This window comes from Erithacus rubecula, assembly GCF_903797595.1.
Source record: "Erithacus rubecula genome assembly, chromosome: 11".
In the NCBI taxonomy this organism is placed as follows: domain Eukaryota; kingdom Metazoa; phylum Chordata; class Aves; order Passeriformes; family Muscicapidae; genus Erithacus; species Erithacus rubecula.
Genome location: NC_136663.1, coordinates 6,558,952 through 6,584,913, shown reverse-complemented (window position 1 = coordinate 6,584,913; position 25,962 = coordinate 6,558,952). Strand labels below are relative to the sequence as shown.

Sequence of the window (25,962 nt, the reverse complement as noted above, 5' to 3'; positions counted from 1 at the left end):
ACAAATTTCCCCCAGTTTTCCCCCTGAGAAAAACACAAGAACTAAGACTTAAAACCACAATAACAATAAAAACCAGTAAGAAAAAGATATTTTCAAGTGCCTTAGAAGCATTCAGCTACTATAGAAAACCTGCACACTGACACAGGAATGGACACTCTGGATCTACTGTAGTAAGAGTGAAAAATTGCACCTTCAAGATTACTAAAAGCTAGAGTCCAATAAATCTCAACAAACAGCAAAGGCACCAGGGCTACAAGTTTAAATACGACTTGGGTTTTTTCACCTAGATCTAAACTTATGAATTGAGCACAAAGACAGATAAAAATACAAAAATCTGTTCTCCATATTTTGTATTTTAAGTGAAACCATGATAATTCAAATCTGATATTTTCTCCTATCTCAGTGCAGTCACCCTTTGTAAAGTTTTGCAGTAATAAATGTCTAACATGTATGAACAATCCCAAAGATGTATTTTAAGCTCATCAGCTCTTAATTGAGGTTTTCAAAGCGGCTTAAGGGATTTAGACAAAAAATATTCATTTCTTACTTCGTTTTATCACCAATACATGGCTAAACTCTTTGGCTGCTCTGAAAATCGCAGTGAGCTGGATATTTATTCACTGGATCTAAGAGAACTGTCACTTTTGCTATCTATCTAAAAGATAAAGCTCTTAAGTCTAAGAGAAAAATATAATTGGATGGATTTTGCTTATGCCATCATTGAAGACTTTACAAACTCATGTTCTGCAAAAACCCATTTTTTTAGCTGAATGGGAACACTTCAAAAAGGCCTTTCTAGTCAGCTGAAATGAGAGCTGTGATGATACAAATGTGCTGGTTTCAGGAATAAGAAATCTATTTTGCATTGCTCTAGTACATGCTTAAGGTTGGGCTGCTCTGGTCTATGAAAAGCATCATAAAGTTTTGTGTAGTTTAATAGTGAAACTTCAGAGCTCAGAGCCAAGAAATTACACAATCTAGCAAATTCCAGGCGCTGGAGGTTTTCTGTGCTACTGAATATAGACACACTGGGTAGGACAGAAATTTACGATGAAATTGAAGCAGCTGCTCCTTTTAGCAGATTGGGAGTTTCAGGTTTGAGATGGCGAAGTAAAGAAAGAAGCTGGATCCAAGATGATGCAGGTGTCTCCTGCAGGATTTATCCAGGCCTGTTGTGCCAGCTTACAAGGTCAGAATTTAGCACAAACGGGCCGGTGCCAGATTTTTGCCTATATAGCAGCGTCTTTGGCAAGCGCTGGAAAACGCTACTAAGCGATACCACCAAGCCAGAACAAGTCTCCTGATATTTTCTGGGAATCACAACACATCACATCCCGTTCGCTCTCCATACGCAGAGCACAAGGTAGGGCCCGGCGCGATCCTTCTGCCCAGCCCCGGTTAATCGCGGCGCTCCGCGGGCGGGATCGCTCCCGGGACGCGCCCGCTCCCTGCGCTGCGCTCCCTGCGCTCCGCTCCCCTCGGACCCGCGGAGCGCCGTGCGCCACATCCACGTTCCGCCGAGTCCTGGCTCCGGGACGCTCCGATTATTGCTGCTATGCTTAGTAGGGCTTTTTATTCGTGTTGTTTCATTTTCTTTTTTTTTTTTTTTTTTTTCTTTTAATGTCTGCAGCGGGAGCCGGCAGCGCTGGCGGGCGGTGGGGCCGGGCTCCTGCGGGACCCCAGCGGGCTCCGCCCGGCGGCCGCGGGGCTCCGCGCGTTCCCTGGATGCTGCGCGCTCCCCCTGCGGAGGGAGGGAGGGAAGAAGGGAGGAGAGAAGGAAGGAGGAGGAGGGAAGGGGGGCGGGAAGGAGGCCGGGGCTGCCGGCGGGAGGCGGGGGAGGGCGGCCGGGGCCGGGGCCGCCAGGCCGGGGCGGCTGCAGCGGGACGAGGCGCGGCGCGGGCGGGCGGGCGAGGCCCGGCAGCAGCGGCGGCCCCGCTCCGCCCCGCGGCTCTCCCCGCCCGGCCGCCCCGCAGCCCTGCCCGCGCCCGCCCGCCCGCACCCCGAGCGGCGGCTGCTGGGCAGCGCCCGCACCGCCTCGCAGCGGGAACAGGCGAGAGGAGGGCGGCAAACAGCTCCGGGGTGCTGAAACCGGTACAGGAGCTGCCAGGACAGACGGAGCTTTAGCCAAAAATAGCTCCTTCGGGGTTAGGCTTTTTTTTTTTTCTTTTTCCTTTTTTTTTTTTTTTTTTCCTTTTTTGTTTTTTTCCTGTCTCGTAGCCGAGCGGCAGGGAGAAGTGCCCCCAGCGCAGCGCCCAGCGGAGCTGCCGGCCTGCGGGGCAGCGGAGCAGCCCCAGCCCGGCAGGATGTACCAGGGACACATGCAGGTACGGGCGCTCGGGGGGCTCGCACGGGCTCCGCTCCAGCGCGGCTCCGGGAAGTTCCCGTGGGTTGAGCGGAGGGGCGATGCCACCCTGGCACTGTGCAACAAGTGACCTGGTGCGGTGTGGCCGTGGCGCTCCGGCTCGGGGGCAAAGGGAGCGGCGTGCCCGGGGCTGGCGCTGCTCACGGGGGGAGGATGGCACGGGGGTTCTGTCAACTTTGTAACTAGGTGAAGTTCTCTGTGTTTCTCTATGTGTGATGCCTGCTTGTTCAAACAGATTCAAGGGAGTATTCCAGGGCAAACATTGTTGCGGCATGCTTTAAGTGACACATGTCTCCTGCCATCCTCTTGATGCATCTCTTCCTGTATGTCAAGTGAAGGGCAAACAATAAGGGAAAAGACAGAGCACTTGCTTTGCAAAATTTGCAAAGGTTTCACACCACACTCAAACTGTCGATTTGCTCAGTGTGTTTAAAGGTGATGGATTTCTATTCTTCCCTCCCGACACGGGATGAGGATTGATTTTGCTAAGACACGGAATGACTTTGTAGAATGAATTCAAACACATGGCGAAGAGACTTCAAGATTTTAGGCAGAAATCTTGTCTCATGATCTACTGATCTACATTGGCAGAATTCTCTTCTCCCTGATAAAAACATTCTGCTGCTTTGGACCTGATGGCTTTAACCTTGACTCCCACTCTCCTTCACATGGCTCTTCCTTGGAAAGCCAAGTCTGTTTTGAAGGAGAAAGTATCAAAGTGGAGTAAAGGTTTACACTGATCTCCCAGATTCATTCCTTTGCTTCGGACCCAGTCTGGCTGGGTGTTCACTGCCAGGAAGGATCAAATGCTTTTATCACACACCAGCCTTGTGTGAGGTGCTGTTATCACTGAGGCTGTTCAGAGGGGAGCTGCAGCCTCAGGAGGTGCGAGCTGACCACTCGTGTTTGTGGCTCTGCACAGCATTTCAGTACCGTGGGGTGGCCACGGGATGGTCACTGGGGACAGCAGCAGTGCCAGAGAGGGGCTGTGCATGGTACAGATTATTTAGGAGAGGATTCAGCCTTCCAGAACTGAATGACACCCGTTACTCTGGTGTTATCTGGTCGCAACAGTGATAAATAATGTGTCATAAATCTGCTTGTAATAGGAGAGCAAACAGGTTTTAACAAGAGATGGAATCACTGGAGGGAGCATGTATATCACCATTTATTTCTGATTATAAGGTTAAAACACAAAACCAGTCCTATAAATAATGGTGGTGAATGGGATATTGCTGAATAGGTATTTACATCCTTAAGAAAGCAGAAGTTCTTTGCTGTGAGTTACCTCTTGCAAGATTTCAGCAGACAGCACTTCATAAAAGGAAATCTAATGGAATCTTGAGGTGTCTCACAACATTGTAAATTTTCTGAGTAATTTAAAGATTGAACTCAAACTTGCAATAGAAATAAGGTCAAAACAGGCAAATATGTTGTGAGTGGTGTGCTTTAATTTTTTTTCTTTCAAAATACTTTTATTTTTCTAGCTTGAATATAATTAAATTCTAACCAAATTATTTTTAAGGCTGACTGAAGTAAAAGTCCTATTCCTTGAGTATGCTTGTAATTTTTAAAAAACAAAATCCCACCTCAGTTCATCATCCAAACTTTTGAATATATTTTTGTCCTAACAGGAAGCATTAATGAGCTTCAGATAACATCTACTAAGCCGAAAGCCTTAGGAGAGATTTTCGTGTTTAGTGTATCCTTAATTAGAGCCTTTAAGTGAGTCAGGCAAAGACAACAAAAATCTAATTTCTTTGCAATGAAATGATCTACTGTAATGTTGATTAAACCATGTTGGAACATAGGCTAAGTTACCATACAAATACATTATCAAACCTCACTCTAAGAAAAATGTCGATACATTTTAAACATTAAAAGTCCTTTCTTACTATCCAAGACTTCTTCTAAGACTTTTACTAATTTAGGAAGAACTACTTGCAATTACCTGTTAATCTAAAATAAGGTGAACCATAAACAATTTGGGTGAATTAAGTCAGGCACATTAGTCAGCACCCTGGACTCCAAAGCAAAAATATTTTCATTTTTAAAGCACTGAGCCCATAATAGAATTTACACTTCTTGAAGAGAAGATGAGGTGTTTAGCTGGGTAGACTGCACTACCTGGGTACATCCAAATGCAAAAGAATGGGCCAATATATGATGCTTGATCCTACACTCTTTAAAGCAATAGCTCTTCTGAAGTTATCAGGATTAAATGTAGGATCTGATTTAGAATTCCAGTAATCATTTCCCTTTTTCCTGCTGTTCTGTTCTCAGATATAAAAGGAAAATGTGCAAAATTAATTCCATAGTCCACTTATTTTAAAAGATTTTGCAGAGCCCATGCTTCACTAATATAACTCAGCTAATTCTTGGAATACTTCTAAAAGGGGAGAACTTTAACAACCCTAACAAGGTAATAAGCATAATTACAGAGATTGGGAATTTACCTATCTTGGAGAGGCATCAATCATTATCATCTTCAGTGGGGAATTTCTGTCTAAGCTCAGCAAAATTTGCAAGTGTAGATGAAATACACTTTGCATTTTAGCTCTGCTGAAGTCCAGCACCAAAAGTACTTTACCACATCAGGCTCCAATGAGTGTATCTCTTCTTAATTTTTTGTTCACAGTACAGATTAGGTTTGTTGGGTTTTGGTTTTATTCTCAAAAGCCAGAAAATCACTTTGTTTATTCCAAAGACCTAGGTTTAGATTTTCTTTTTTCTGGTTTCTAAGTGAAGCCTCACAACACAGAAATGCTAAAGATGTCCTAAGCTGGAATTCCAAAGGCAGTTTAGAACATCTAAAAGGAAGGTATGTCCTGTCTTCACATTTCCAGGTGTTTTTCTGTAGGATTTGCTTTTGTGATCACTTGTGCACCAGGTGAAACACCAGGAGAAAGGTGAGGTGGCCTTCCCTAGAGCCAGCACTAGGATGCAGAGAAGTACAGTGCCATGGGAACTCTTTTAAAGCTGTTTAACCATCCTGATGAGCTTAAGCAATTGATTTCTCTGTGTTTACATGGAGCAGAGCAGGGTCTGCCATGGGTTCTGAGGCACCAGCTGCCCCTCCTGGGCCCCCAGGGCCAGGTTTCTGCAGGAGAAAGAGAACTTCAGATGAGATGCACGGGTTGTTTGTCCATAAATGTGCAGCCTCAGTTATGTAAGGAGTCCTGTTTAATTCAATAGATGTAGGCTCTGACAGGATGGAGCCTGATGGATACAGAACACCCTGGGATTCACAGATAAGAGCCAAGTCCAAATACTAAACTGTACAGGTTAAAGAGAGTATTTGTCTCTTTGGACAGTGTGTGCAATGCTGTGTGTGCTGCTTTCCATCTTCAACAAAACAGTAGCAGACCAGATGGAAGCAGAACATAAGCTGAGTTCAACCCCCAATCACTGCTCTAAAATTGCTGTCATTTAGCAACCAACTATAAGATGTTTTAAAGTTTTTACAGTATATTATAGGCCTGATACCAGTCCTCCTGTTAACTTTTATGAAAGTTCTATAAATGAACAGGGGGCAAATTTCAGTCACAGAATGGGATTTGCACAGCAGTTGGCTTCCTATGAAATTCAAAATAAATGCTTTCAAAACTGTTTGCCCTGATGCTGTATTTAGTCAGCCTTCCCCAGCACAAATGCTTGAACAGAAGAAGTGCTTTGCCAAATGTTGGCATGGGATTTTATATATGGCAGTGTTATGTTTTGAGATAGCTTAATTTAGACAAAGCAGAAATCTTGACCACACAGGGAGGGTATTAGAGACCCTCTGGAACTCTTTTGCAGGAGCAGGCTTGTTAATCATGATCCCTTGGCTAAATTCCAGATCAGATAGTTTGTCTCCTAAACTGTTAATTGCATAGGCAATCAGCTTCATGCCCTTAATTCTTGTGTTGTGATATTTAACATTGTACCATTGGCATTTCCTATTTCCATGAAATTATCCACATTAATCATTGACATTCCATTATTATTTCAATTGTCAAACACACACCTCTATGATTGCAGTGGATCTAAATAAAAATTAGTGTGTGTGCATGAAAATTCTTGCAAGATGGAACCTCAAGGGCTTCACATGTTTTAGTGGGTCTGAAAAACATTGCTAAATATTTAATAAAAGGCATTTTTGCACTGATTTCTCAACATTTAAGACACAGCTAACTCACTGAGGAAAGGGAAGCAGAACAGTCTCAATATTAACTGCAACAGCAAATCCCATTTTGGTTTACTTGGAAACCTATTAAAAATACTATAATAGCGTTGGTTACACTGCTACCTAAAATAAATAAACCCCAAGCTATTAAACAGCTATGAGTTTAAAAAAAACCAAAAAATAATGTGCATTTTTACATTAATAAAACGGCCCACAAAGAGTACGCACAACGTAAAATTGAATTCAATGCTAAATTGAATCTCTGCTCAGCTGTTAATACCAACATAAACCTAATAACTAACTAATAAGCTACAAAATTTTAAAAATCTGGGCACATGGCTGGAATTCTAACTGATTTCTAGTGGTGTCTGTGAATCATAACTCCTTGTCTACATAAAATTACATTATGATAAACTGATAATATTTTATTATTGAAACTCTTTTCTAAAAGTGCTCACAATACTAAGGCAGTCTTTATATTTTCCATTTTGCCTTGATATTTTCCAGTATTTCAGTAGCACCTCTACCAAGTTTTTAACAGTGGATTATGAACTGCTTGTGAATTGAAAAAAAGGTAAAACTAATGAGCTCACTTTCATAGAATGAAGTTCATTCAAAGAAAGTAGATGATAAATTGCATTTGGCGAAGGCACAGACCGAAACTGTAAAAATTGTGAGCATTTGCAATGCTGGTAGAGAGAAGTGTTCCTTGAAGCTGTTGAGCAGTTTTACAAGAGCCTAGTAGAAAATCTTGCAAAGGCTCAGAAATTCTTGGCTCTCGCTGTATTTTTACTGGATGTAAATTAGGAATAAGTTTTACTAACTAAGGATCCACCCTCTAGTCTGGAATTAAATTCATTCCAAACATAGAAAAACAACTGTTTCTAACACAGTCCCTGTCATATATTAATATAAATGTTAGTCTAAACCCAGTATATAACCTTCACCAAAGAGGCACTGTTTATTCCAGAACCATGCTGTACTTTATTTGTTTTAATCTACCACTATTGTCACAATTATGTAAAGGAGGGGGATAAAAAGTTGGGATAAACTGTCCAAATAGAACAAGAGCCATGAAAGGATGGAAAAAATAATTCATACATAAATTTAGTCTTTAAGAAATGCTGTCTCATAACTTCGGCTTTAGAATATTTTGTAATTTATAATCTTATTTCTAAGTAAGCTTTAAAAAAAGGGTGTTGATGTACAAACCAGGTCCATTTAAAATCATCTATCCAGCTAATTTGCCACTCCTTTTGCAAATGTTGGAAATGAAAAAGATAAAAGCATTGAAATAGTACTTAAAATTAATCTACCCAGCACACAAAGTACACACTAGTTGTTTGTATCACAGAATACATTTTGCACAGTCTGTTTCAGAAATAGGTGATGCTGCAAAACTGAGAGAAACACTTGTCTTCCAAACCAGTGTCATGGCATGTAAACTAGGAGGTGACTTTCTGTAGCTATGGATTTTCATCATTGTCCAATAATATTTCTAACAAAATGCCTAAGGATCATAAAGACCAAATTCAGCAAATTTTTCTGCTAGGTTAGAATTATTATAAACAGTCTAATATTTCATTGCTCATTGCTGTCAGGCTTTTGAAGTTCTGAGTCATTGGTACATGAGTTTTACTTCCAGTGGTTTATTTGCATATAAATAAAGAAAATTCTAAAATATCAAGTAAGTGAAACACATCATATGCAATGCAAAAAAAAAAAAAAAAAAAAAAAAATCCATGTCTCATCAGTTTAGCAATGCCCAGAAATACAACCACAACCCAAAGTTTAATGTTAGCCTGAATGTGATTTCCCCAAAGTTTGCACAATTAGTCATGTATCAGCATTACTGCAGTTCCACTCAAAAAAACATTTTGTACCCAACTTCTATAGGTTGGCATGGTAAGCATTAAGTTTTCTTCCTCTACTTCTCCACTGCCTATCAGATAACTCAGATAACAGAGTTTAACTTCACAGAATTTCCTGTGGTAAATTCTACTAATATTAATGTAGGAATAAATAAAAACTATAATAAATTGAAACTTTTTGAGTATTTCTGAGTATTATGTAAAACTGAAAGTAAACATCGTATTTTGATATGTTACTAATCTGTCAGAACCTCTTAAAATCTGAAAAAAAAAAATTTAAACAAAAGAACAGATTTGTATTATTTATGCTAGGTAGAAGATGGCCTTAGTCCTCAATATGGCCTTGGACACTATTGTCATAGCAGTAATGACAGAAATGTGACAGAAATTATTAATGAAATAAAAAATACAGCTTGACATGTGTCTCATCAAAGTGACAGGTTATTTCTGCTGTCATTTATGGAAGCTTAACAGGGAATATTATTTTCTAGTTGCAGGCTTGAGATGCAGATGACATCTTTCATCTTTTTCTATTTGTTGTCTTAACACTCCTTTTAAGACCCAGGACAATTTTAAGAAGACTTTGAGAAAGGAACATGAGAAAGAAAGTTAGATAAAAGAAAGGGGGTAAATTATGATGTTCAACAGAGAAAGAAATACAAAAGTATGGAAGCTAGGAAGGAAGTGAGTGCTGGTTTTGTTCTGTTGATATTACCACTCTACCCAATCCAGATAATGTACACAATGTGGCAAGTTCTATACAGCAAGGGATGCAAGAATTGCCTGAACCTGTGCAAACAAAAGAAATCATAATTACTAGAAGACAGCTAGATATTACATGGAAATAAGGGAAGGACAATAATCTCTGTAGCACTCACAAAAAAGGATTACATGCTGTTCAGGAAAGACAGAAAACCAAAGGTGATGATCGTATTAAGAACCTGGACCAAAGAAAATGAGCAAAATTTTTTTAAGGAGCTTCACAACTAATATTTTCAATTGTTAAACTGTTGAGGTTATGCCTTAACACAGAGGATGGAGAACACACAGGGAATGGAAATAGTTTCTCATAGGCAGAAGGAAAAAATACAGGTTACCTAAAGTAAAGCTTATTTGGATCTTAGAAATATATTAAAGTATATTAAAACAATCATTGGAAGTTTTTGGGTAAAAGAAAGTTAAAAAGGGGGAAGACAAACAAAACATGCTCAAAGTGGCATCTGTATTATGGATAACCTAATTTATGGTGCAAAACCAAAATGTTTAAGAGAGTATGAATTCCTCAGCTATTACAAATGTGTTATATTAAATGTGTTATATTAAATGTGTTATATTAAATTGGAGACTTGGTAGAAAAGATGTTATAATCTAGTTACAAATGTGAACAGAACAACAGAAAATATACCAGATTTAAGATAAGGTGAGAAAAATGATAAGACAACTAACAGCCCAGATACCCATATGGATAGCTGTAGTCTTCAAGGTTTTAGGGAACAGACTTCAAGGAAAACTAAACAAACCTAGATAAATGAAAAAAAGAAAAAATGCTATTTGAATTTATTAAGAAAACATAATGTCAGACTAACCAGGCAGGATTGTCTGTTATCCTAACTGGGGTTTTTGGCAAGGGAGGTACAACTGACTTGATCTATATGATCTTTGGTTAGCATTTGTTATGGTGTTACAAAAGAAATTATTATTGAAGCTGGAGAAAGTAAAGAATGGCAGTAAATCTGTAAAGAAGGCAGGAAACTCATTCATGGGGAAATGAAAAATAGAGCACTAAAGGAAGGACTGTCAGACTGAGAAAAGTTTAATAGGGAAGGTTTTTATGTATCACTGCTGGAAGTGGTTGTTTCTGATGTTTCATCCATAAAGGTACCAGAAACAGGAAGATGGTGACTGCATTTGTTGATTACTCAGTGCTGGAAAACATTGTCAATATTGGGAAACATTCAGTATTGCTGAGCTTCAGTCACAGAGGGACCTTTCTGTACTTCAACAATAAAAATACAATTTCATTTAACACTGCAGTATAGTGCTGATCATCAATAACAAAAGCCTACCCTAAGCCATGGACTATCATTTAGAAATTACAGAGAAGAAAAACTTGCCCATACATAATGACTGTAAGTTGTCGATAAAATACATCCATAAAAAAGACAGATGCAGATCTAGTTTTAGAAGAATTTTTCTTCCAGAATAGTCAGGAAAAAATCAGTGCCAGTTGACAATGCCAGTAGCAGATTTTGAGTTGAGAATCTTGTACGGAAGAGAGGAATGGAAACAGGTCCAAAGGATGATCAAGGAGAAGGGAAAGTCTATCTTACAAGAAGCAACCTAAAGATTTTGGCTTATTTCATTGAGCAGAATGACAACTCAGCAGGACCATAATCACAGCATGTAAATGCATCAGGGAGATAAACACCAGATATGGAAAAAACTAAATTAGCTGAGAACAAAACTGGCACAGAAACAAATGGATATTAACCAGCTGTGAATAAATTTAAGTTGGAAATTAGAAGAAAGTTTCTGATCATTAGAGCAATCAAGACTTCCAGTAGCCTTCCAACTGGAATAGTGAAAGCAAAAAAAACCTAATTACTTTTAAGATGAAACACAGTCAGTTTCTGAGAGATTTGGTATGACATGCTGCCTATGAGATCAGAAGACTGGACCTCAATAACCCAGAACAGCATCTTCCTTGTGTTCACAGAATCACAGAGTGGTTCAGGTGGGCATCAGTTTCTGCCCATTGCCTCTTTTTTATTGTTTTATTGTTCAGAACCACCAAAAAAAAAGTCTGGTACATCCTCTTGACCCCTTCCCTTTAGATATTTCATACAAATGAATGAGGTCCCCTCTCAGTTGCCCCTTTGAAATCCTCTTCAGAAGTCATTCAGAAAGTGGCTTCTCAAATTTCTGTGACTTCAGCAGAGACACCCTGACTCTTGTTCAGAAAGACCAAAACACTCAACTTCAAGAAGTCAGAAGTTTTCCTGTAACAGCTGTGGAGGGCTTGACTGTCTTCACAGTTCGAGTAACCTGTAAGAGCCCCACACAGGCAGTGACAAATTAGTGCCACTTTGCAGCGGCCAAAACATCATTTGAGTAGAGCTGAGCTCTAAAGTTTGAATATTCTCTCTGCCAGCTTTCTTATCAAGTCTCCCACTCAGCTGAACTCATGTTTTTGCTTCATCTAAAGCCTTTGCAATCAGAGGAAATGTATTTCCCCCATGCAGTTAAATTCAATGGTTCCTGTTAGAGACATTGAAGCCTTTCACCATCTCCTATTCAAGTTCCTGCAACTGGGCACTGAGGGCTGGAAACCACCAGCTGTGTCAACACTGTGTACCAGGAAGCTTAAATGTATTTCAATAATAGCCAAATTTTGTGTGCATGAGGATATAAACTAGGAATATTTTCCCTGATGTTGGCTGAGCCAGGACCAAGGTCTTTTTCAGTACTACCACCAGCTCACTTTTCTCTGCTGAGCTCCAGAAACAAATGCATTGCTTATTATTTAGAGCATGTGGTCTTAAATAAGAGAAGTCCATTTTCTGTTTTGCCAGCCTAGTCAGGAAAATCTACTGAACTCACTTTGGACTGTTCTTTTGGAAGGAATCACAAAGCCACATCTTACAGTCAGTGCTCCATCCCTATACTGAGTCAGAAAATTATTTCTGGATTGATTCAGGCTCATAAAAGTTCCTCAGGATCTGATTTCTGGAGTTCCTGTCCCATCTCATATCTGTGATTTGCATCCCACAATGTATCAGGGAGACAGATGTCCCTGAACACTCCATCACAATCTGATATTATCATTACAGCCTTGCAGCTCTTGGTCCCTGTCAGTCCTGTGCTGTAATGTACTGAGCATCTCAGATGCAGTGTATTGCTGCTCAGATCTTTGAATTTCAAGACTTGCACCAGCAAAATAGTTTCTAAATAGGTGAGATCACTGGTTTTTGATTAGACAAAGATATGCAAAACATATCACTAAATGTACTGAGCAGGGGAATAAGTATTCTTTTCCTGCCATTATGCAAATAATGAATGTTTATTTCCAAAGTGTTTTATAGATGTCGAGTTCAAAGCAAATTTCACTGCCATTTTCTCAAGTAGTCACTGACAAATACCAGAAATAAAAATTTGAATCAAACTCCAAATAATTAACTCAGACTCATTTATCATCACATACATCAAAACTGTATATTCAGGTTCTACACATGCAGATTGTGTGTATTTGCAAAGCACCAAGCAAGGCAATTTAATGTGAATTTACAAGCAAGTATTTACTATTCCTTTATGTACACAAACATGCTTGAGTTCCATCCTGTGTCATTTGCAGAATTAGAGAGTAGATGTTACTGATGTGACCAGCTAGACATGATAGACACAGACTAGAGAGACCAAAACATCAGACCTGAATTCAGCAAGTGGCTGAAACCTATGTACAAACTGTTCCTATATGTGCAAATAAAAAACACAGGATTAATAAGGTTTTTAGTGACTTTTTTACAGCTCTATTTACAAGGAGATAGAATCCTTGGCTTACACTAGTACACAATAAACAACCAACATTTTTCAGCTATGATCTTCTGCATGGTGCTTTCAATATATCACTGCCAACAGGCTGTCTTTGATTTCTGATCTTTCTTGCTAAAACAACAGTTTTAAAAACTAAAATCCCATCTAGCATTTCAGACAAGAAAGTAGCTGCTATCAAGTGCACATTCTTTTGGACAGCAGTCTGCAAGGAGTGCAGTAGAAACATTTACACTCATCTACAGGTAGAAGCTTATGTAACACATTCTGGTGTATGTTGTATTTTGAAACCATAGAGATGATGTCTGGACTATAATTCCCACTTCAGCTGACAATTAAATACACATAAATCAAAGAACTGCAAATACTTTACAAAATACTCTAAGTTACTGTCAAACTGCCAAAGATAGTTTTGTTTCTAAATTTCTCCTGGTTTTTTATTTTTGATTCTTTATAATTGACACTTCTTGAAGAAGAATAGAATCACTGCTTAGAAATTCAACTGCACTTGTGATTTGTTTGTCCTCAAATCATTTTCATAAAGGAAAAATAAATATATTACAGACATTACATTCAATTCTGCTGATTTATGTTTACTATCTAAGAGGAGAAGCAGTTATTTGGTGTATCTGGTTACCATTTGTTTCTCTGCAGCTTTAGTTTTTTGCAGTCCCTAGAATTTGTGTTTATTGACAGCAAAATAATTTCTGAAATAGGGGGAAAGCATAATTTCCAGAGGAAATCTATTACAGATTTCTGTTCTGTGTCACTTTCTTCTTAATACTTAGTTCTGGCAGGGAAGCATGGCAGCATGGAAGTTAAAAGGCACCATCCAGTTATGGAGAGTGCTTTGGTTTTTAATTGCTAAGGCACTCTTTTATTCTTATAAAAATGAAAAGTCTTCTTAAAAGTAACTTTTCTATTTGAATCCAAACTTTTTGCCAGATTTCATTTAGAAATTGGAGTGCAGCTGCATGGTACATGATTCAGTGCCCTCCATATAAATGAGTTAGTAGGGGCATTGGAAAATACATACCAATGATGCAATCCCAAATTCAAGAAGGCTCTCTTCAAAACATGGAAACCTGGCTAAGTAAAATTAACTTTTCCTTCTGGGATATTGCTGATAGGACATGGACAGAACAGTAATTAATGGGAGGGAAGAGCTGCAGATGAGCACTCTGGTAAGGAAATCTGGAAGCAGCAGGGGATCTCAGTCCTGCCCATAGCAGCAGAGCCCTGGAGGGAGGCAGGATGGCACAACTGCCCCCAGCCACAGGGCCTGAGGGGAAAATCCCATTCTGAGCCAGGATCAGCAGCTGAGAGAGTTTCAGGAGTGGAGCTGGTTGAACTCATGTTTTAGCAGATAGCACAGGACCCCCCTGTGATTTTATCCATTGGTTCTATGAAACTACACCACTGTGTCCCAGTCTAATCCCATCTCTGTCTGGCTAATCGACAGTAATGCAATTCATTCAATGCTTTACTTCATAACTGTTGGGTACTCCAAATCCATAACAAAAGAAATAGATTCAATGGAAAAGCACTGTGAGGCCACTCTTGATTTCCACAAATCAATTTGCTGCACTGGGCCACCAGTAGAGTCTTCAGGAACAAGCTGACCTTGCTGGATTTGCTGTTGCTTACAGTGGAAGATTATTCTGGTTTCTTCATTTTTCATATATAATGCAGAAAAAAAAAATCAAAATTCATTACCCCTAGCATTTTTTCTAAGATAAGGTGATTTTTTTTCAGGGTGGCTTTCTAAGTCTAATAACACAAAGTACAATAATTATATGAGGACAAGGAACAGACTGGATTGAGCAATTGCACAAAAAAAAAAAAACAAACCAAACAACTTCTGTATTGATCTAGATATTCAAAGTGGCTTTTCAAGATATAGAGTTGTGAAAAGGTTTGAAGCAGAATTCATGCAAAGCAGTAGGACCAGTTTGAATAACTATGAAAAAGGCCATAAAAAGGGAAGACTGTCAGAAACAACAGAGCACATTTGAAGCATGGAAGGGCTTGTAGCCTAATAATTAGCACACATATCAACTGGAAACTTCAAAGATGATGATGATGAAAGAGTTAAAGGCCTCAAAAGGCATTTTCTAGAGAATTAAGATATTTTAATCTCCATAACTACATTCAGAGGAAATGCTTTAGTGAACACTGGAATTTAAGATTAATTCCTTTCTATTACTTGGGACACATCCTTGCCCATGGGATTTTCAGTTTATTAAAGTGCCAAAAAGCAGCTGTGAGAGGGGCCAGGGAGTTGACACACATGACCCAGGTGCTGGAGCACTTCTATGGGAGAGGGAATATGCCAAAGGCATCCTGATTATCACTGTGGTCACCAGCTGCTTTAACAGCTGGTATAAATCTCAGCCTGTCCCATGGGCAGATGTTGTGTACATTCACTTCACCCTCTTTTCTGAAGCTGTGTTAGGAATGACAGGTTCAACAAAACCTGCTATTAAAGACCACAGTTTTTGCTCTAAGTTATTCTCAGTTCTGAACACAGTTCTTTGTCATTAGACTGTGTGAGCTGTAGGCTTCTGCTTGTAGAATCCCAGATCAGTTCTCCAGGGAGCATCACCAGTCTCTCAAAAAGGATAATAAGGAAAGATGTGATACTTGGACCTCAATTCCCTAGGGATTTTGTTTAGGAGGAGAAAGGAGTCCTGAGTTCTTTTTTCCTCATTAGGCTGTGGTGCATTTGGAGCTATTACTACTAATGATACCAAAAATTATCTGTAGTGGATCTTAGAGATGGAAAATTGAATCAAATCAAATACATCTTGAGTGGAATAGATCACTGCAAGCTGCTGATCTATACCCCACCCTGACATCTGCAGAGTCCCTTTTTGTTCAAGGGAACATACAGATGTAATTAGAAGAGAACCTGATGGAAGATATTTGTAGTAAAAGCTAAATAAAATAATATCATGGATTAATATTGAGAAGCTATTTAGGAATAAAGGAATTTTTTTTTCATAAAATGCTGAAACAAAGAAACCATTAAATCCAATTATTTTAAGAGAAAGCTACATTGCTTTTTTTAGAAGAAAAAGAATGAGCAGAGGGCACTGCTGCTGGCTAGGTGTTTGTTAATTTTTCATGTGAATTTATTGCATATGTAAGTGATTGAATTAGTAGCACTGACAGGAACCCAGGCACAGTAAAAGCTTCCTGCTACTGACACAGCAGTGCTCAAGCTGTGCTCTCCTGACCATTAGCAGTCCTGCTGAGGAGCCCCAGCCTGGCTCTCCTCGCAGAGCTCCTGGAACGGGACCGAGCGCGGCGCCCTCCGGAACCAGGGCTAGCATGAGACCACTCCACTCTTGTAGATTAATGACCTCACTGGGACTCTGATGCCAGCCTCCAGGGGAGAAAGTCCAGTGCAAGCTAATATGCTACCAAAATACTGCAAGGTAAGTTTGGGGAGGGGGGGAAAAATGCTAAGAGGATTTTGTATTTTGTGGTGAAGAGACTAAATGCGAAAGGGAGTCAGAAACGGGCGGCTTGCAGGAGAGACTGGAAGGTGCAGGAATCAGAATGTTTTCTCACCTTTGAAAAAAGAGGGTCATTTCCAAACACTGAGAGGCTGAGCAGCGAGATCTGGATCTCCTGTCACCGAGCAGTAGCTTGCTTCAGAACAGCGAGGCTCTGAGAGCAAAGTAGGAGAATATAAATTGCAAATACAATAATTTAAGCATGCGAGTGTGGTGCCAAATATTACCATCTAAAAGGAATATAGGTATCATGGCTGCTGTGAAGTCCTTAGGGAGGCTCCTAACCTTTTGGGAGCCCTTTCCTCCTCCCCTGCAACGTATTAACCTTTTGACCACGTCGGTGCTTAGATGTGCATAACGAAATGGAACATGCAGACAGATCCAGGTGGGGAGCGGTAGGAACAAAACATCAGGGATGCAGGATGTTGTGTGAATTCTGTATCAAAACCTCATAGCCAAGAATAGATACAGAGCTTTAAAAAAAAAGATATTTCTGATGTATTATGAATGTGCAGATGAGCAGCGATGGAAAAACATTTCATCACTGTCCTACAAACTGTATTCCTGTAGCATCAGATTGTGGTAACTTAAAAGAATGAAAATGAGCTTTTTGTACGAGTAGCACTGCTGGATTTAATGCTGCTGCTAATGGAGTAAGATTTTTCTTGGAGTAAGGGTGCCATAAACCAGCCCTCAGCCACCACTTCCTGTTTACTTGTGGTTTATTCTCTAGAGCAAACCTGAGTTTGTTTCACTGCAAATTTCTTCTTGTTACAAAAAAAAAAAAAAAAAAAAAAAAAGAAGATTCTTGCTTAGTATTTTTTCTTTTCATACCATTCATCCTCATGGAGGGTTTTATTTTCTAGTCAATCATTTGTCACATTGAATGAATTAATTAACTGTTCTTTGATTAGAGTGGTACTCTGCTCTACTCTGCTGAGATGCAGAGCTTCATTTAACATGTTCTTTTTCAGTAGGTCTAGACAGCCACTTCTAAAATTTCATTTAGATATCATTTTTAATTCATTTGAACAATTCTAGTCACTTAGCAGAGTTGCTTCAATACTTTCCTTTTTATTGAAAGTTATTTCATTGCTGCAAGCAAGGTATTTTATTTTATGATTTTCCATATGGTTAGTCCCAAAGGAGAAAGGAGAAAACACAAAAGAGTTCCAAATTAAATTCTAATCCAATTTAACAACAGCTGTAAGGGAAATGGAGACATATTAGCTACTCTAGAACCTCAGCCTCCTGGAAAATGAAAAATGAAGCTGATCATTGAGAAATGCTTACTAGTTTAAGTTTTCAACTATATACAAATGTACAGTGGGCAGCTGGAGACAAAATAGGCAAAAGCTCCCATTGAACTACAATATTGTACCAATGAAAAGTGTATAAACAAGCATACACTGAGGTGCACAACTAATAGCAAAACTAGCACATTTTTGACATTTGGACCACACTTGAAGTTACAAAAAAATTGTGTTCTAACACCTTGGCTGATTTTGAGGCTGGAAGGATCTATTTATTGGCCTTTCATATGAACTGTAACATGATACAGGCTGATGAACTTCACACACTTGAGACAATTGATCTTCAAGATCATCATTTGAATGGGAACAGCACATACTCTGGAAAAGCATTTATTTTAAGCTTAAAGATTTAAGTGATGGGGAATCTACTGTCACTTGCTCAAGATATTCCTGGAGTGATTCTCCAGACTGTTCAAAGTATTCTTTGCATCAACAAAATATTTCTTTCATACGCACACAAAATACATTACAAAGTACCTTAGAGTAATATAATAAAGCAGATAATACTTTTAGAATTCTCAGGTAAGCTGTATTGTAATGAAAAGCCTTGAAATTACATTTATAGCCACAAAGCATGCAGCTAACTCAGGAGTTGTGTAAATAAGCACACGAAAGAATCAGTCAGAAGTGGCTTCTTGTTCCCAACTCAGTTTTCCAGTTCACTTACAGTGGACAAAAGTGGCAGCTGGAGGAAAAACCCTCAAGGCATCAGCAGCCTCTTGCTGTACGTGGCACAAAGTGATCTTACAGTGTAAAAGTGTCCATTGCCTCTGGAGGAGCCAGGATTCAACTCTGGTCTTGTGGGAGGAATTCTGATCAATCCTTAGGAAACAGCTGGGTCATGTAACAGGAGAGCTGCTGTGCAGAGAAAATTTAAATTCTATTCACACGTGTATCAGGAGTGTGTATCTCTATTAAATGTAGTCTTACCTCCTCTGAGGTAGTTTGATCACCCATCTATTTTAGCATTTTCTCAGAAAGTTCCTGGCAATGAGAGTTTTTTACAGTCCAATTAACACAACAGGGAGTGACAGCCTCTAAGCCTGGAAACAATTCTCACTAATAGTGATGTGAACAAGGCTACAGATAAGAAACTCCTCTCTTATACACAGAATGGTAATAAGATTATTCAACCACTTGCAAAACACGGAAGAACCATTTCTACCCACACTAAGAATGGAAGCAAAAGACAAGGAAGTTTGTACTTGTCAGTGCAAGAAATAGGTTAGCATGTGTCCTGATTTGGGAAGAAGAATAATCAATATTTAAAGACACTAGAACAGACTACAGTTGGAGAGAATCCTCTCTGCAGGAGAGTGTTAGAAGCCAAGAAAAGACCAGAGGGAGGCTGAAAGAGAAAATTGCACTGTGCTGGTAAATCAAGGTAATGATAAACACAGGTCAGAATAGCACAAGTCAGTGGAAATTGCATACAATATCACCCACCACCCCTGCCTGGTTTATTACCAAACCAATACTCCCAGCACTTAAAACAGTATTTCATGCTTTCCAGTTGTGTTCTCTGGATTCATTTCTATCCTGTTAACTCCATGAAGACACCAATTTCTTGGGTTAATTCCCTTCTCATTTCTTGGCATAAATAGTAGTTAATTTCTGTGAAACTAATACCAAAATGAAGTGCACTGATTGGAAAATGTTTTGTGTACACATAAAACAGAAATAGAGTGACCTTGCCTGAAAAGTACATTGCTAAATGCTTGAATATTTATCTGGACTAATCAGCTAGGAAATATGAATTTCAGAAGCTTATATATTTCAGGCAGTATGATATTTACTTCCTTTCACAGAAATTATTCAGTATCATCAATTCAAACTGAAATACATCTACCCTATATTTTTAATGCTGGATTAGGACTTAAGGGATGTTTTTATTATGTCTTCATGACAATACAAAGGCATAAAAAAATTCCTCTTCAGGGACTCAATAGATGAATCCACTTGTTTATGAAGCAAAACCTACTTGTTTTATTTAGAACAGACTCAGCAGACCTTAGTGCAATGAATCTCTGCCTGGATGCTGTCAGCCTGACTTAGCTAAAGCTGTGCCTTACCTTGAATTTCTAACATTTTGACCAACAGCTTTTTTATTTTTCTCTCAAGTACTTTATTTGTATTTATCCAGCAGCAAAAGTTGATACTTAATGATTCACACAGATTGTGTGCCTGCACCTTTCCTTTGCAGCTGTATTTACTCAAAACAAAGCTATTCAAATGAGCCTTAATCAAGGCACATCATTCTGCTCAGTGTGTGAGCAAATCCACTTGGATCCCCTCAGCTGGGAATGCCAGCAGTGAGCCCCAGACAAGAATTCTGGCCAGTTCACTGACAGGGCAGGCTGCATCCATTGGGATGTGGCTTTAATGTCACTTTAGCTGATTTAGGATCCACCTGAGTCCCTGAAGTACTCAACAGAAATGTTGTTCCTTCTGTGCCTATTGTTCTGAGCCATTGTTGGAAGCTGATGGAGGAGCTGCTCAATGCTTGACCCTTTGCTTTGGCAGCACAGCTGCTCCCTGAGTGTCCCACTGGCCACAGTGTAGGTCACTCTGTGTCCTGCCCTGTGACCAGCTCCAGCTGGGGGCCACAGGGCAGTTCCACATGGAGAACAGAGTCAGTCCTTACCTGGAAATTCCCAGGGAAAGATAATCTCTCTGTAAAGCTTGCTTTGTTATAATTAGGGGTGAAATGACAGTTTAAAAATACTGGAAATGGAATGGCTAGATGATAAAATAAAAGCTTTATCAATAGCTACTGAGTGCCAGGTGTTTTGCTTAAGGGAGGTCTGTCTCCTACATGTTGTTCATCAGTGTTGTTTAAATAACATTTTGACAGTTCAGCATACCAGGTTATACTGAAGAGTTTTCACAGAAACTGAATGGGAAATGTTAATAACCCAGACAGCCTGTGAGGTATTTGTGATTCCCAATATGTCAGACTTGTTGGATTCTGCCAGGCTGCCCCGTGTAACTCAGTCAGAGCTAACTGCTCCTGGCTGTGTGTGAATAAAAAACCACAGATATTCTTTAAAAAAAATCACTTTCCTGAGCAATAGTACAAGTTCTTTTAAATACTCATACTCCACTTTCACTCCATCACCTCCCACAAAAAATAGTGTCTAAAGTGCTTTCTGTGTGGAGTGGCTGTGAGCTGGAGTTAATTCAGTGCCTGAGACTTTCCTATACATCAAACAGTGACTGCACAGTGGGAAGAAGTAACAAATTTCCAATGGCTCCAACAAAATAGCTTGAAGACCCTGCCATGAGACACGACCTTTTTATCTTTTCTCTTGAAGCTGTGGATCCTGTATATCCTGTGCTCTAAGCACTAAGGAAAAATTAGAATGGGCAGATGCCAGAAGGAGGACATCCATTTTTCATTTGAGCAGCAAACTCTCTTTGCCAGTCTGCAGCTGGGGGAACTTTCTGCTCGTTGGCATCAATCTGGCATCAAGCTCATGGCAATGAGTGGGCAAGGCCACAACTGCTGCAGTTCACACTGCAGAGGCTGCACCCTTCTGAAACTTCTTAAAATAAATCCCTATGTATCTTATCAGTACAGCAATCTGAAGTGCAAGTGTCTTGAAAGATTTCTTGCTTTATCTAAAATATGAAGTGTATTTAAAGAATAAAGTTTTCATGTAGAACTGGGAAGATAATGTGAGCCTTGGGGGAAATAAAGCTCTTTGTGTGAGGAGCCTTTTCCAACCTGAGTACTTTTGAACATAGCTCTATAGCCATAGTTACTTGGAAAATGTGACTTTAACTTTGTGACTGATCTCCAATGGTAGACTTAAGAATGAACTAGAGAAATCAATGAAAATCTGTTTTCACATGAAGTTTAGATCATTTGTATATAGAAGAAGTAAAGAACTTTTCTAAATAGGCAATAGGTATGACTAATGCCTCAGGCAGATAAATGCAGGATTAAACAGAATCGTTTGGAAGGTCACAGAAAGAGACTGAAAAAAAATTTCCATTCTCCCTTCCTACCAGACCTATAATGGAAAAATATTTTGTGTTGTTATGAAAATTTGTAGGACTGTAACCTCTACATAATAAGAGTACTCTTGTCCCCAGAAAATCAATAGCTCTATCTTCACTAGAGGTAATCACTAAGGCTAAAATTCTAAGTGCATTTTGGAAAAGCAAGCCTTTATTTATATATGTACCTATTTATACATATCATATAAAAATGAAATTAAAAGATATCTATTATATCAATCCAAAACTACCAGCAAATGCCAGAATGTCATCTCCAAAACAATTCTAAAAATTCTTTTCTGTGTATCGACTTCAGTATTTTCTTATTAACCCTTCTGTCTTGAACATGAACTTTCAGTGTCATAATGGAAGTTACCCTGTGCAGAGCACAGAGTTAGCAAATCAACAGTAAATCAACATTTCATATCAACCTTTATTGGTGTGTTGTCAGCTTGGCACACACCAGAGATCTTTTATTGGGATGCCAAGGTGTTGAAGAGTTGAGTCTCACTGGTCACAAGGTTCCCTGTGTATGTAAATACAGTCCCCTATTTTCTGAAGTTCTCTCTGCCTTAGTTCCTCTCTTTGTAAAAACACCTCAGGGACTGTACCAACCCATCTGAGAGAGATCAATCTTGTGATTAAATTCACTGATGCCTGTCAAGTTCTTCTCTTAGATCTTTTGATATAATCTGAAATAATATCTCAAAATGGTGGGAATTATTAGCTACTACAACATAGCAAGTTATTTAGTTTTTAAGGCATAAAACAGGAAATACTAAATCCTGTACCATTGAAATTATTCTGTACATCCATAGCTTTAGTCCAAGATGAATATACATTCCCACACTAAAAAAAAATCTATTGTTTCAGCACATCCAGAGGGTTATGTGGGAAAATAGCAGCTCAACCTGTTAAGAAACAGCTCACATCAGCACTTTCTGCAGTGTGACCCAGCTACTTCATCTTAGTGAGCTTCAGCCTGTTTTTATGGCTGGCAGTAGTGAGCAGAGAGATACTGAGAGAGAAAAACAAAATGAAAGTTGGGGTGAGACATTAGCTTGAGAAAGCTGCAGAGGGAATGCCTTTAACTCCATTATTGCAGGTTTGCAGGCACTCACCAGTGAACTGCAAAGACTTATTGGTGTTCCACACATACCTGCAAGGAAACTAAAATCACCTAAGATTTAGTGTCTTTGGAAAAATACATGGGGAGCCCCAAGGTACATTGTACCTAATAGGAAAATTATTGCAGAATTTCACCATGGCTGATAGAATTTTAGACAGATGGCCTCTATACACCAACCTTTGGTCTCCTCCAAGTTGTTTTGGGACTCAGGCCCTTGGATCAGGAGAATAAAGCCCTCAGTGGTTTTGTTGGTCTGTGGGTATGTTATAGATAGGAGTTTTTGCTGCCTTTAATTCTTCCATTTTTACCAATATCACCATAATGGTTGCAAAAATTGACAAATACTCACTAAATACACACAGCTTGTCATTCTTACATGGACAGAGAAGGGCAGGTGTGGCAGAGGTTGAAGAGTTCTGCCTAAAAATGCTGACAGGAGTAAGGAGTGAGTGGCAGAAGGGTGAGGGTAGAGGCTGGTGTGCAGTCCCCAGGGTCACTGAGGTGCTGAGAGACAAGTGTTGTACCTGCTGCCCTTCTTACACCTTTATCAGTAGAGTGTCCCAAAGAATTCTCACTTATTTCCAGAATGTCATTGGAAATCAGGTCAGTAGTTTTATCTCCATCTTGTAAATGGTAAAAGCTACAGAAGGAAGTCACTTTTCAGTGACTTTCAGCAGACTGACAGGTAAAACACATTAGAACTTGTATACCTAAATTTCAGTACCTAAATGAGCTCCCCAGGTGCCTTGGAAATCAGCAGCTCTCTGTGAGAGCAAATGCAGAATATTCCCCTTACTGCATCAGTGAAGTGCCTGTTGCTGGGTTGTGCAAACATCTGCTGAATCCAGAATCCCACTCTAATGCCTTTTTTCTGCAGTCAGTTCCTTCCCTCTTCCAAAAACCAGTGCCTGAAGGAAACATGGCATTTGCAATTCCAGAAAGCCTATGACATATGTGAATGAGGCTGTTCTACAGAAAACTCCAACAGTCCCCTATGAGGAAACTATCTGACAATTTCATGCTTTTGGAACACAAACCAGTTTTTGGTCAGCAATTTAATGAAATGTACAAGTTACATTTTCCATTGCAAATCTTAACATTGCTGCCTCTTCTCTTCTGATGCTCCAGTAAACTGCAATTGTACCATAAATCTTTCTGAAACCCATTGTCTGCTTTAAAAGTGGTTCAAAAACACCAAGTCATGGTGAGCACAGAAAGCAGCATAACATGCAGTGTTTTTGCACCTCTCTGGTTTAGGAAGCAGTTATATTAAAGTAACCTCAAAGAGCTTTCAAGCTTCATTTTTCAAAATCTAGCCTATTTTTAAAATTATAGCTCATACATGGATAAAAACAGGCAGTAATCCTGAGCAAAAAACTGAGAAATTAAGCTAAATTCTGTTACCCTACAGGTTTTATTTCTGCTGGTAAAAGGTCAGAGAAAGGGCCTGGACATTGGGCTGTAATAATTAATCTCTGTTGGGCTGCCATAATGATCCCTGACAGGCTTCCACCCTCTGTTAGCTTGCAGCCTTCCAGCAATTCCCAGGCAGGATGAAGGTGGCAGAGCACAGTGACCACTTCCAGTGGCAGTGGCACAAACCAAAGAATGAGACTCCAGTTCCTCAGCTGAGCCCAAGACTGTTTCCAGAAAACACCTTTCAGAAAGCCAAGCAGTTTTGACAGAAGCAAGGGACAGGCAAGTCTGCATTCCTCAATGCATTCCCAGATAAACAGAATGCATCATCCACTTCAAATGCACGTGGCTGGGGTGGTTGTAGCACTGTTACCTGCTTTGTCTCATTATCTATTCCTAATTGTATAACCTAGCACTAGTTTCATGGTAATGACAACTTTGGAAGAAGCTTTTCATAGCTGAGAGAGAGAAGTTATTTTGCTTTAAAATCTCTAAACTGAAAATGTACTCACAGAAATTATAGCATGCCCATTATGCAAAAATATGCAGAATTATGTGAAAACAAGCAGTCAGCAGAGGGCAGGTAGACTGTGCTGATGTCTCTGGGTGATATATATGTTTTGCTGTCTTAGCCATTCTCAGCAGTTTCTTTTGTCAAAAAAATAAGTGATGCTGTCTGGAAAATATTAGAGGCAGTCTAGTGCTTGTTGCAGATTTGCCACTGAGAATTTATTTGACTTACCTTTTCCTCAGACTAGGACACAGGCAGGGTTTATTCCCTACATAGCACTCATCTGGAAAACACTGATACTATATGAACATTGGAGATTTAAAGACACAAATGTTTACAAAAAATGTGTCTATAACAGTCCAGTATATAGTGTTCGTATGTCTCAAAATATCTGCTTAAGTTATACCAGTCAAGTAAAGACACTTATTGCTATTAGTCAGCATCAGCTTCTGCTTTCTGTACCAGCTCCTGTTACCAGCAAACAAGACTTTTTTAAGATTATCTCCTTGCAAGACAGGATCTTGCTCTTAGTAATTAGATAATCCTACCATCTACCCAGTTGTCTCCTAAAAACAAACAGACAAACAGCAGAAACAACTGTCCAAGGGGTCCAATCTAATTTAACATTGTAGGGAGCATTACTGCTCTCAAAGCTGCTCCTGCCTTCCCTATTGATGGGAGTGCTTGGGATGTCTCAGTGCCAGCAGCATGAAGTAATGTAACTACTCCAGCATAGATCATGACATCAGGTCTGTCCCTGCAAGCCAGAAAATCCATCATATTGAGGCTTTGTTCTCTCAAATAGTCATTTACTACATATCATTGAGCTGCTTATTTAATATTTATGCAAATTCTTCAAGACATTTTACTGGACCATGTATCAGAGACAATCTATGCACAGGCAACTCATCTGAGAGCATGAGAGAAGTCCTAAATACATAAAGGAACACTTGCATCTTCTTTGTTCATGAGTTCAGCTTCAGTGCGTGGCTGCTTTTGAGAGCTCCATGAGTGGTATTTTGGGAAGCCTGCACCACTTTTGTTACTGTCTAGACAGGCATATAATGCTCCAAATCCTGGGATTCAGAGCCAGTGATGGGCTTGAGGTCCTGAGGAGGGAGAGT

The 25,962-nt window shown here is 39.6% G+C and overlaps 1 protein-coding gene across 2 annotated transcripts in view; it reads left to right on the top strand.

Moving 5' to 3' along the window:
- Positions 1-1,340: 1,340 nt before the first annotated feature.
- The window catches only part of PEX5L (peroxisomal biogenesis factor 5 like), a 104,013-nt gene continuing 79,391 nt past the window's right edge, over positions 1,341-25,962 (top strand). The window contains exons 1-2 of one of the 2 annotated variants that reach the window (XM_079314652.1): positions 1,341-1,363; positions 2,218-2,324. In XM_079314652.1, the coding sequence (XP_079170778.1) occupies positions 2,304-2,324 (21 nt within the window). In that variant the 5' untranslated portion in view covers positions 1,341-1,363; positions 2,218-2,303. Of the gene's footprint in view, positions 1,364-2,054; positions 2,325-25,962 lie in introns of those variants that run through there. The other variant, XM_079314653.1, reaches the window with a different exon arrangement.